General features: G+C 45.2%; 1 protein-coding gene across 2 annotated transcripts in view; it reads left to right on the forward strand.

Annotated features, from left to right (window-relative positions):
* syde2 (synapse defective 1, Rho GTPase, homolog 2 (C. elegans)) overlaps positions 1-12,287 on the forward strand; it is a 41,321-nt gene continuing 29,034 nt past the window's right edge. The window contains exons 1-3 of one of the 2 annotated variants that reach the window (XM_008334186.3): positions 1-2,310; positions 10,394-10,695; positions 10,776-11,166. In XM_008334186.3, coding sequence (XP_008332408.1) covers positions 276-2,310; positions 10,394-10,695; positions 10,776-11,166 — 2,728 coding nt within the window. In that variant the 5' untranslated portion in view covers positions 1-275. The remainder of the gene's footprint in view (positions 2,311-10,393; positions 10,696-10,775; positions 11,167-12,287) is intronic. The other variant, XM_017031262.2, reaches the window with a different exon arrangement.

Genomic DNA, 12,287 nt, shown 5'->3' on the forward strand with positions numbered 1-12,287 from the left:
AAAAAGAGAGAGAGGGGAGGAAACAGAGGGAGGGAGGGAAAACAGGGAGAGGAGGTGCAGTCGAGTCGAGCTCAGTGATCCGGACTGAGGGAGTGAGTGAGTGTACGAGCGAATGAGGCGACAGAGCGGAGGTGACAGCGGAGAATGGAGAGGAGCCCTGTCCGCCCGGCGAGCTTTGACGGCGGCGAGCGCGGAGAAGCTACTCGGTCTTTTCCTTCTGGAGGCGTCGCGCTGAAAGGAACCGGGAGGAATTAACTTGGAGGCAAAAGAAAGGAATGGCTGATCCTCTGCGGAGGACTTTACTAGCCAAACTCCGGGGGAAGAAAGCCAAGAAAGTAGCGACGGTCGGCGCTGGTGGTGGATACGGTTCTTCTGCTACGGCTGCTGCTGCTGCTGCTGCAGCGGCGAACGGCGGGGGCCGAGAAGGTAAAGAAAAAGTTTTACAGACGCAGACAAACTCCGAGCTGCCGGGTGTGTTGCTCACGGTGCGAATGAGCACGTACGAGAACTGCGTTGACGGGGCGGCAGTGGTTGGAGGCGTCCGGGGGAGACGCGCAGCGGAGTCCGCCGCCGCGCGTCCTCCAGAGGGCTGCGACGGGGCAGGGGCAGGGGGTAGGGTTCGGGTTAATGAGCAGCTACTGGGGGTCGCACTTCAAAGAGAGGAGATGTTTGGGGAACTTATGTGCAGTCTGGGAGAGAGGAGCCACCAGGGACCCGCAGATAAGATCACACTGAAAGCACCGCATGTCCAGAGAAAACACTTCGTCTCGGTGCCGCGTCAGTGCAGCGTCGGGGATTCCATTGGGTTTGGGGACAATTCTAAGCACGTTTTGTGCCGAATACCAGCCCAGACTCACACGGGGGGAGGTAAACATCCAGAGGGAACAGCAGCTATTACTGATAGTGAGGGGCCAGAGCCCAGAGACAGGGCAGAGTCCCAGCACATGGTAGGAGCCGCTGTGTCCCTGCAGGAAAACAATGACAACCGGGGCTTTGACAGCGATCCAAGTTTCGAGACGGACTCACACCAATGCGCGGCACTTCTGCATCCAAATGCCATTCCCACAAACATAGACGAGAGCATTTTATTCCAAACTATTGAGAGCTACGGGCCAGAGTATGCAGGGGAGATTAAAGGGACGGTAGGGAGTCTGCAGAGCCCGACGTTTTCCCCTACAGAGTTAGAAATATGCGACATAAACATGGCATCCCTGTGCGCCACACAGAGCTCCATCAGATACTCGTTAGACAGCGAGGATGATTATTATGACAATGAAATCCTGCCCTTTTATGAAACCATTAGAGTTAAAAGTGACGAGGCTGCAGAGCTGCCAGCGTCAGGTCAGGAGAAAGGCCAGCTCCATGACAGCAACAGTGCTCAGGAAACAGACAGACTCAGAAACCAGCTCAAAGAGGCCTATTATCTCCTCATCAATGCTATGAATGATATTAACATGGACGTGCAGCAGGTTAGTGCTGTTCTGTCCGCTTCGTCCTGCAGCAGCCACTCCAGAGACAGTCTGTGCTCCAGGTCGTCTGCCAAAAACATGGACAGCGACTCCTGGTCCTCAGGAGGAGAGCCCAGCCCACAGCAGGTGTCAGACACCGACTCCCTTCTGCTGTGTCTTAGTGGAAACACCGAGACAGAACTCAAAGGCAGGTTAAACAGTAAAAGTATGGCCGACCTTCCCGTGACCGAGTCAAGACCATCAATACAGCGCTCCGCTAGTGACGGAGCCATCAGGTACCCAGAGGGTCTCATCACCTCTGCTAAGGTCACTGGGAGACAGCGATCTGAAAGCTGCGATGATACACAGTCCAAAGAAGTCGAGGAGGGTATCATGAGAGGAGAGGGCGAGCTCTCTGACCACAACGCCATCAGCAGTGATGAGCTGCTGCAGGACGCTGGTGCTGAGGAGGAGACCGGCAGGGAGCTCAACGAGAGCAGCGGCTCCGTCAACAGCCTCACAGGGTCTTCTGACAGCAACACAGAGGCATCAGCTCATCAGGGTCACCACAACAACGGGGAGCTGATGACGGGGGCCCGAGCACAGGTGCTCCACAAGGGCCACGGCGTCACCGTCAACAAGATGCAAGAGTGGATGCACAAGGGCCGCCTGCTGTCTTCAGAGATGAAGCAGCGAATAGAGGGCTCATCTTTACCCCGCGCTGGAGGTCCACACCAGGACCAGTCCAGTCCCCAGGCTAGCCACAGTGGGTCGAAACCTGTGGTCCAGACGTCTAACCGTGGGCTTAAGTCTGGCAAGACAAAATCTCCTACACACAAGTCACCACAACTGCAGCAGCCAGGTAGGAGGGCTACACGGAGTGGCCTCAACTCCTGTGGATCCTGTCACATCAGAGGGCTCTCATCATCCCTTTTTTCACGTCTGATTACTGTCATCCTCCTCCTCCTCCTCCTCCTCCCCTCATAGTCAACCACATCTGGTGGTGGATGCAAAGCAAAGGGACGGGGGAACCTCAAATCTCTTTGCTTTCCTTTTTACAGAGTCTCTAACTGGTGGCGGGTTCTGTCCTTCACACTAATTTAAGTGCATTTTAACCACACTGCATTAATATAGCACCACATCAGGTCGTAGGTCAGATGACTCACAGTGTAGCTCAGTAACAACTAACTCACTCTCTGTTATAGTTGCGGTGGTGCTCTGTGTTGGTGGTGGGTTTTTGACTTCCTGTCTTTGTGTGAAATGTTTCGGTGTTTGCATGGGTGAGCGATGTGTTCAGTTGATGGAATTACACATTTATTATCCTGTTTTTTTAAAGACGGTTGAAAACATCTGTGTCATGAAACCAAGTGTCACTTATTCAGCTTTTTGTCTTTATAATTCTCTTTTTAAATTAATCACCATAGTCTGACCTTCTATGTCTAGAACACGTGTCCAACCTAACGTCCAGGGGCCAAATGCAGCCCACTAAGTCATCTTGTATGGCCCGCAGGAGCTTAAAAAACTCTCAATACAGCAGAGTCTCTTAACCTGATAAATTAAATATAAATTAAAAAAATGTTTCTATTCCACAGCAATAAACATTTTTTAACTTAAATAACTAATATAAAAAAAAATTCTATTTCACAGCAGCAAACATTTTTTAACTTAAATAACTAATAATCAATTGCAGAAACATTAATTAATATGTTATGGAGTAGTTACATCTATACAGGTCAGGTTTGATCATCCCGACTGTGTTGTGCTAAATGTTAATATAAAGGACCGTTGGCAGATGATCTTCCTGATCAATGTTCTGTCCAGGATGCCTCTCCTTCATGTTACTACTGGTGGATGTTCCTTCACTGGGATCCTCACACATCCAGCTCTTTCATTTACAGTCCAATATAAACGTGCTGTAAAACATTGGCAGTAGACACTTCCTGATAATTCTAATAAAAAGCCTGTGCTGTCAGTTCCTGGCTCCCGTCCATCACAACTAACTGGATGCTGAACAAGCACAGCCACCGACTCTGCTCCATCCACGCAGTCGTGAAATACACTTTGCATGTTTTTAGTCAGAATGCGACTTTACTTTTCGTCCAGGTTGACCTCAAATGACTGCAAACAACGGCTCTCCGCCAGTTTAATCATAGGATTCGGAAACTGCCTGTGTGGAAATTTCTGTATTGACGTTTTTGTTTTAGAGGATGTGGAAACGGGCTGCCTGACAGATCTGAAAGAGCAGCGCTCCAGTTTCATTCTACCGGTCATTTTCTACAGTTCTGGTCGGGTTTGAATATTCATGAGAGGCAGCGTGGGTACATCTGCCTGTGTATGTTGTAGTAAACTGTGGGGTTGCCAGGTTGTTAGAAACACAGTAGAGTGTGATCTGTGGAGCGACTGACTTCCAGTCACTGCTGCCTCAGCATACCTCCACGTTTCCCCTTCAGCTCTTTCCCCCCTTCTGTATAAAGACACAGCGTCCCTTAATATTTCTTTCCGAGGTTTCTTCCACACTTGATTCGCATATTTTCCTCGTTTCGCTCAGCTTTCCCCTCTTGTCTTCTTGTCCCTCGCTGAACTTTTCCACAGCTGTGGCCAGAGGAATCTGAAGCAGGAGCGAAGCCACTGCTGTTATTCTTTGTGGTAGGGGAGCATGTGTGTGTGTGTGTGTATGGACTAAAGGAGAGGGTGTGTGTGTGTGTGGGGGGGGTTTGGGGGGTGGTACACACAGTCATGTCACCTTCCTCCCCACTCGTTTGCTCTGGACAGCTCCATGGTAACTTGCATTTTAAAGAGACTGTGGATTGAATATTTAGAATGCCATTCCTGTTGTTGGACAAGTTTGCGTTGTGTCACTTAACTCCTCACCACAAATGAACAATACGAAGACTGATTAAGTATTTATTAAGGTCAACCTTGGACCGTCCTGTGCTTAAAAGAGAGCTGTTGGAAAAAAAAACCACACAGTTGAAGTATTGAGTAATTTGATTTAATTGCAGAGTTGGTTTGAAAAAAAATTGTAATTACTGCATAAATTGGGGAATATATGATGTTTTCTAAAAATACACATGTTCCTTCCCGGGGCTGTTTGTTGGAAGTGAAACCTCAGTAATAAGTCATAAGACAATAATCAGACAGAAGCTTGTTTAATTTGTCCCGACTTGTCTTTTCATCAGTGTGAAAAATCTAACAAATTTGGTCACTTTTATGCTTGAGTTAGCAGTGGGTGAGTGACGCCTTCTCACTGCACGTGCACGTTCGTAGTTTCATCTGCAGGATTTATAGTTTTGTTGTGTTGTGGCAGAGCAGCGGTGTTGGCAGCAGGCAGGCGGGCTGCAGTACATACAAGTCATGTTTTGGCCCGGTCTGAACTCGGGAGGTGGTGTGTCAGTCAAAGTTGAAGCTGCAAATGAGCCATAAACACCACAAACAGATCTTCACAGTCCCTGAAGGCATCATTTTGTTGTTTCTGTTGGAGAACATCTGTCCTCGGTCGACATGGCTAAGACGGAGAAACCGATTAAAAAAAATAATGATAAAAAAAAAACACAGTAATCAAAGTCTTTCCTGAATCTTCATGTCAACAATGTTAAGAAGTGATAAAATTTCATAAGCGTTGCATGTATTTGCTCTTTGGCAGAGTGAGATGATACCTGTCTCATATTTGGCACATTAATATGAAGTTTCAGGCAGGAGCATGTGTGTGTGTGTGTGTGTGTATTTCTACTGCCTGGCACCTGGTCCTGGAAATGCACATTTGCTAACCGGCTGACTGCTGCATTGTTATATTTTCTTTTTATAACAAGATAAATAAAACGGTGATTGCAGAAATATCCCACAATTCCAGTAAAGTCAAGACTTGCTTTGGTGTAGGTTTACGGAGTGTTGCTCAACATGATGATGATTACATTAATTCCTGCTTGCTTTCTACATTTACAATAGCTCAGGGTTCAGCGTGGAGGTGTAATAGATTCCTCCTCCGATGCTGTCAGGTCATGTCAGAACGACGAGCTGTTTGGTTTCTGCACTGTGCCAGAACCTTAGTCACCGATCTGCTGTTTTTTTGTCTCAGGTAAACACATAGGTGATGGTGGAGGTACAATAATAATTTGTCTTGCTGCGCCTGTACCTGGACAGATTTATGGAGGATGGAAGCTCTAAAGATGGATCAGGTGATAGAAGAGAAACCTGAGGCATACGAGTTCACAGTCGAGTGATTTCTGAGACACATGACTCACAGGATGCTGTGTTCTCAGCAGGGCTGTCACTTCCCCTGAATATAAGGTTGTGGGGTTGTGAAAATAAGGTCCGGAACACTGGAGAATTTGATTTTTCTGTGATTGGCATTACAACAGTGAGAGGGCTGGCAATTAAAGGTGATTGCCTCTTAATACAGACAAGGAAAACTTGGAAGTTTGGCTCATACATAATATATATGTGTGTTCATCTGCTCTAATGATTGAACAAAGGAGATACAAATACAAGTCAGTGCAATACCCCCCATTGGTGGCACAAATTAAGGAAAATATTTACACTTGGTGCGATTACTGCATGCCCGTCAGTGGGGCCCAACCCTCACTTTGGGAACCACTGCCCCTTAACTATTGTTTTATCGTATCAAGGCACCACAGATCTGGTTCTTCTTTATCACCTTTGGCGTGCACATGCATTTTAGATGCCTGTGATAATAACAGATTAAGTCTTAGCTTCATCCACCTGGAATAGAAAAAATGTTCATGTCATTGTGTCTGAGTGCAATAAAATGCTGTCTGTCTTTACAGATGTTTTAAGTGCGTGTGTGTGTACAGTATGTGTCAGTGTAGGTGTCTGGAAACCAGTGGAAACTACTTTAGCACTTCTCACGCAGCTGTGATGTGGAATAGTGCTATAAAAACCAGGACTGCCAGCTGCGGTTACTATATAAAGAGTTCTGGATTCAACGTGATGAGGGATTAGGTTCATGCATGTTCAGGAATGTGGCCAATGTGTTTTTTTGTGTGATCAGACACAAATCAGGACACAGTCGTAGGGAACACGGAGCGTTAAGTCCTGTACCGTGCCCGTCAACAATGGTCCGACTGGTTTAAAACACACGGCACGTTGGATATCATTAGCGTCACGATGCTTCTCTGAGACGCAAGTGCGGACGTGTGACACCCCAGACAATCTCGGCTCTGTTGAAGTAAAAAGAAAAATCCACACTGAGGATCCTGATTACCATATGAATGAGCGTCAACAGGAATGTATGGCACACTGCAAAAGATTCCCCTCTGAAGGAGAAGCACTGGAACAGCGGATACACAACAACAAGTGCTGTCTGTGTTGGGAAGAAAAACTCGCCCGCGTGTGTGTGCTGCACGTACAAGATGGGAAGATGCCGGAAATAAAAGCAAAACCTACGGCATGTGTGTCAAACTCAAGGCCCTGTGGTAAACTCTCCATCCCTTCAAGAAGAACTGTATTGCTAGTGAAAATGAGTTTGACACCCCTGGCCTTTGGGAATGTGGCGTTAGACTTGTTTTATTCTCAAACAAGGTCAAGACGCAAGTGTTATCAGGCCGACGTCATCCAAGTTTATTACAGCACATCCTCAAACTCACCTTCATTTTTGTTGTTTTGTTTTTGCAGCTAGCATTTATCCCTGGTATGAGCTCTGACCATCTGTTACCTTCAGGTCAAGGGTGTGAGTTTTGCTCTGACAGAACAGATCGTTTTCATACCATGATGGCACAGGGTTTGTGTGATGAAGCTCCAATAGGGCAGGCTTCTTTTATATCCGTCAGTGTGTTTATGAACAGGTTAATGATTCTGACAGCCATCAATCACTTACTACCAAATAAAAGAGATGTTTTTCCCCCTCTGGCTATAAAGCCATGTCAACACATTAGCTTTTTACCATTAGCTTTCATTGGCTTTCTTAATTCCTCAGTAGGACAGTTTGAATCGTTTAAGTGTTATTGTAATCCCACATAATCGTTTAAGCTGTTGCATTCTTGTGCGTCAACACATTTTTTGGATCAAATATATATAATGTCTGTCTTTCCCACCAGACGGAATGTTCCGAAGTACAAAAATCTACCTTTTAATAACACATCACGTCAAAAGTGTTTGAGGAGAGAAATACTAACACGCCGAGTGAGAAAGGTGTTGATGCTTTGATAAGTGACAGCACTGAAAAGGCCCGAAAATCTCACTTATTAAGGTTTTTTCTTGCTGAAGGGTAGGTGTTATTCCCGTAGAGGAGTGTGACACCCAGGAGGCTGTAAATCTGGAGCTGTGGTCTGGAATGCTGCTCATGTCGGAACACGCTTCCTCTTCCAGTTATGAAAGACCCCTTAAAAAGATGGCATGCTGACAAGAGCTCCACGCACAGCCATCTCACCTCTGCTAATCTCGTGTTACTGGAGCGTGCAATGGCGACTGCACTCCGCAGCTAGTCGTAAATTTAATCTGTTACACGTCTCAAAATTTCTTATCATTTCACCCAAGAATTTCGTATTAACTTTACATGTCATGTGCAGCTGAACAAGCTAATGCTGTCCACAAATAGGACGCCATCTTTGTCCTAAAGGCTTCTGGACTCTGAACGTAGTTGTTGTACACTTCCTGTTTTGGGAGTTTGGAAGGATACACGAACCGACAAGGTCGGAACAGTTGAAAACAAACCATGACAGGTTATTATAGGCTGCCAGCCTTGGCCTACACATTAACTTGTGGAGCTGAGTTTAGAGTCAGAAACATGTTTTTCCCCCTCTCATTTAGGAGTCTGCACATGTCAGAGCTGCTCCAGGTCCGAGCTGATGGAAGCAGGAGGCAGGAGCAGAAAACAAATGTGTCTCTAACAGTGAATTTCTTTTCATTACATTTTACGTTTGGTCACTTTTTTTTTATCACAATTGATTCTCATATTAAAAACAAACAAAAAAAAGATTTCAGATTATAGAGATGTTTTTTGGAGATCTTGCGTGACATAAGACCCAATGCTAGAAAAATGTACGCTGAAAATACTTTAACTCAACTTAAAGTGCCCCCTGCTGTATCATGTGTTAATTACTTCAGACATTCATAGGTGTTCTTAACCAGGGTTCTGACCCTTAAAACTTAAAGTTTTAGAGCACAAAAAAACTTAAACTTAAAGTTTTAGAGCACAAGCTTTTATCATGAATCATGAAGCTTTTATCATGAATCTATTTTTAACACACAAAAAAGCCAATAATCCAACAAAGGAATGCATTTCACAACAACATTTTCAATGCTCTTTTCATTCTCGGCGGAAGGAAGGCGTCAAGCAGCCAGTGGTCAGATCACGACCTGCATTGTTGACATGAGAGGAATGTTTAAATTTGGTGTTTGTGGGTGAGGAGAGCGAGCAGTTGGACCTCAAGAAGAAAATCAATCTTAGCGAGGCATTTTCAGGATGTTTTCACTAAGCGCAGCCAAGCAAAAGAGACCATTAGTCTCAATCGGTAGAGTTGAGGTTATGTAACTGGAAATAGAAAAATCGTTAGTTTATTTCTTTGCTTTTTTTCTGCTTCAAATGTACAGAATAAACTCCTGTTGTTTTTGTCCATTCTAAATTATTCATGTCACCTCGTCTCTCTCTGGGTGTCCTGTTTATCGTGTATAATTCCATTAAGTACAAAAAAAATAAATCCCTCTGTAATTTGTTTACTGCTGTCCCAGTGTGACATGCATGAAATTCATCTCCTTAAGGGAAATGAAGAAGTTGTCATTGAAGCATGTGGAGGGGCTCGTCTGGGAGCAGCGCAGGATCAAAACAGTCTTTAACACGAGTCTGCTGTACATGTCAGAGCAGGATCCTGCCCTTAGAACCTCTCTCTGAAACACACACACTCTCACACACACTCACACACACAGGCATGAATGGAGGTTGTTTTTCCTTCAAGCATATTTCTGCAGAAAAACAACACATGATATGCAGTACAGTTTTTTTTTTAGCATCTGAGCAGCAGCTTTGAAGACAGGCAGACGATTTTCCGACTCATGCGGGGGAATCTTTAAAATTTTTATTATTTGTCACATTTCATAGTACACACTTTGTCACTTCTCTGTGTTTGTTTTTGCAGCTGTCATTGTAGTATATCGTCTGTGAAGACAATTTGGACGTGAAGTGCTTTTCATTTAGAAGGAAAAAAACATCTCACCATTAAAACTATTTGACAAATGTTCAATCCTCTGAAAAACATGTCACAAACAGATGTGATTTAGCCGAGATGTGGCTGAGAAAGAGACAGACCATAATCATCATAGACAACCGATGCATTCTGCTTCTTCTTTTTATGGTGACACAGCACTAGCTATGATGTGGCTCTCATTAATAACTGAAACACATTCTCTAAAGGTGCTAAAATAGGAATTTCAAAAGCTGAAAATATTTTTGGCAATCAAGGGATTGTTAAATTTAATCGCAAGTCACTTATGTGAAAAAAACAAAACAAAAAAACATATAGAAATCACTCCGGAGCATAAGTCGCACCAGCCAGCTAGAGTGCCCTCTAGCGGCTGTCAGTGTGAAAATAACCAACATGTGAAATTATATATTTTAATATATAAGTCGCACCTGAGTATAAGTCACAAACCCAGCTAAAGGATGAAAAAAAGTGCGACTTATAGTCCGGAAAATACGGTAGTGATTAGCCCCTGTTTTTTCAACCCTGCCCTTCCTTACACTATCCAACCTGGGGCAAGGGGGTAAGTGGACTCAAACCCCCAACCTTCTCTGTTGCAAGGTGAACGTAACTAACGTATTTAGTTAAAAGCATTGGTTTCTTGATACAGATGTTTTTTTTTATTTGTTGACAGGTCTGAACATCAGATTTTAAGGTTTTATTGCGTGTGACGATGCAGACATGGTGTTGGAACATCCATTCTTCTCTTCGTGTCTTACACACATGTTGTCTCTGTCTGTGTCCATTCCTCAGCTTTTGTTGAAAATGCCCAAACCCCCTGTGTTAACGGTCGTGAGGTTGGCAGAGCCAACGAGCCTTCGGCGTGGAGGCAGCCGCTCACGACCATCACTGTGTCCAAGAAACGCAACTGGCTTCAGCAGAGCACCCTGGGAAAGTCCTACAACACTAGGGATGAGCCCCAGGGCATGCTGGGAGCAGAGGAGGAGAACAGCCATGGATTCTGTCAGCTGCCTCCTCCTTCCAGCCCCTCCCCAGACCACCTGAAACCCTCAGGGGGAGCGCCAATGCGGCCGGTTCGCCTCCAGCTGCCCCAGGTCTGACGTAGCTCTAACGTTTATTGGTTTGTTATGTGAAGGTTTCCTTAGAATTAAACTGAACGTTTTCCTTCATGTAGGTCTGCGTTGGCCAGACCAAAGTGTCTCCATATCCTCGAAACGTGGATCCAGCTGAAGAGAACGACGCCGATGATGAAGGAGAGATCTGGTACAACCCTATCCCTGAAGATGAAGAACTAGTGTCTTCCCACCGTTCCTCCAATCGATTGCTGGTCCCACCGCGAACAGAACCTGAGAGGAGGCCCAGCAGAGGAGCCGATGTGGGTCAGGGAGGCAGGTCCCTGGAGGGCATCGTTACACCCGAGGCCGTCGGCGAAGTCCTCGGGGGCAATTTAGGAGACGGGAGTCAGGGGAATACTGTACATTCCACAGAGGCACTACATCTGCACAGACAGATGCTCGCGTGCAAACCCCAGGAGGAGGGGGGGGCTTCCACCAGCAGAGCCACAGGTAAAACACACACACACACGAAATCAAAGACACCCTCACTCATTTCTACTTCCCTGACTGCTGTGTGTCGACTCCCTCATTTACTCTTTCTTGCTTTTTTTCCTGGATAAATCTTGAGAAACCAATTACAGTCTGATGTGTTGTGTCTCGGCCAGGCAGATTTTTGTGGTTGTGCACACCTTGAACACTAATTACAGCTGGTGTTGAAAATGTTTGCAATTACAGAAATGCTGTCTGGTTTAACGGCAAATCATTTAAATGCAGCATATGAAGCAGGGATCGCACTCCCTCTTTTTATTTTTCTGCTCCGTTTGATTGGTGCAGACAGAAACTGCGGTCCTCCAATCATAACGGTGTGTCTTGTCTGTCGAACCCATTCAAGACACAAGGTAGATGAAACTCAGAGCAAGAGTGTGAAGAATATCCTCATCAAAACAAACAAAAAACAATTAAATGTTTTGGTGCATAAACATTAATAAATAATAAAAAAACAATAAAAAAAATAATTTGTGGTGTTTGCCAACTCTGGTCTACAGCGAAGACATAATGATGACAGCCAGCGCACGGCTCCCTGTCTCTTAATAAGCCCAGTCTGTCTTCCCTAACTTCCGACTTTTTGTTCTCTCTGATGTGGCAACATGGTAGTTTGATTCAAGTGGCACATCTTGAGCTGAGCCTATAATTACAACTTTTGACAACACTTCTGTGGCACGCAACAGCCATTTGTAATTTGGGAGCACAAAGTGCGGCTGAATGGTTTGGGGTATGCTTTGTGTAATCTAATACGGGAGCTGTGGTGTTCACGACTACAGATTACTGCGGGGATGAAGCCTGGAGATGAAGTCAGAGACCAAGTTTCCACTGTGGAACATTGACGTTAGTAAAAGAATACGTTCACTGAAGCTTTTCCATGCATTAAAAACAGCAATTACTACATACAAAGAGAAATTCTATCTGGCTGACTGAGTTCAAAGTGTAGCGTTAGCGACGTAGCAGAACTTTTTCTTTTTTTTTTTTTACAAAGACAGTTTGATTGGCGGCTGATAAGATTCTTGATCCTCGTTGACTGGCTCTTCCATCCAGGCTCTGCTGAAACACGGGATGTCAGCAAGAGGCAAAGC

The sequence above is a fragment of the Cynoglossus semilaevis genome, chromosome 2 (genome assembly GCF_000523025.1).
Source record: "Cynoglossus semilaevis isolate Cse_v1.0 chromosome 2, Cse_v1.0, whole genome shotgun sequence".
NCBI lineage: Eukaryota > Metazoa > Chordata > Actinopteri > Pleuronectiformes > Cynoglossidae > Cynoglossus > Cynoglossus semilaevis.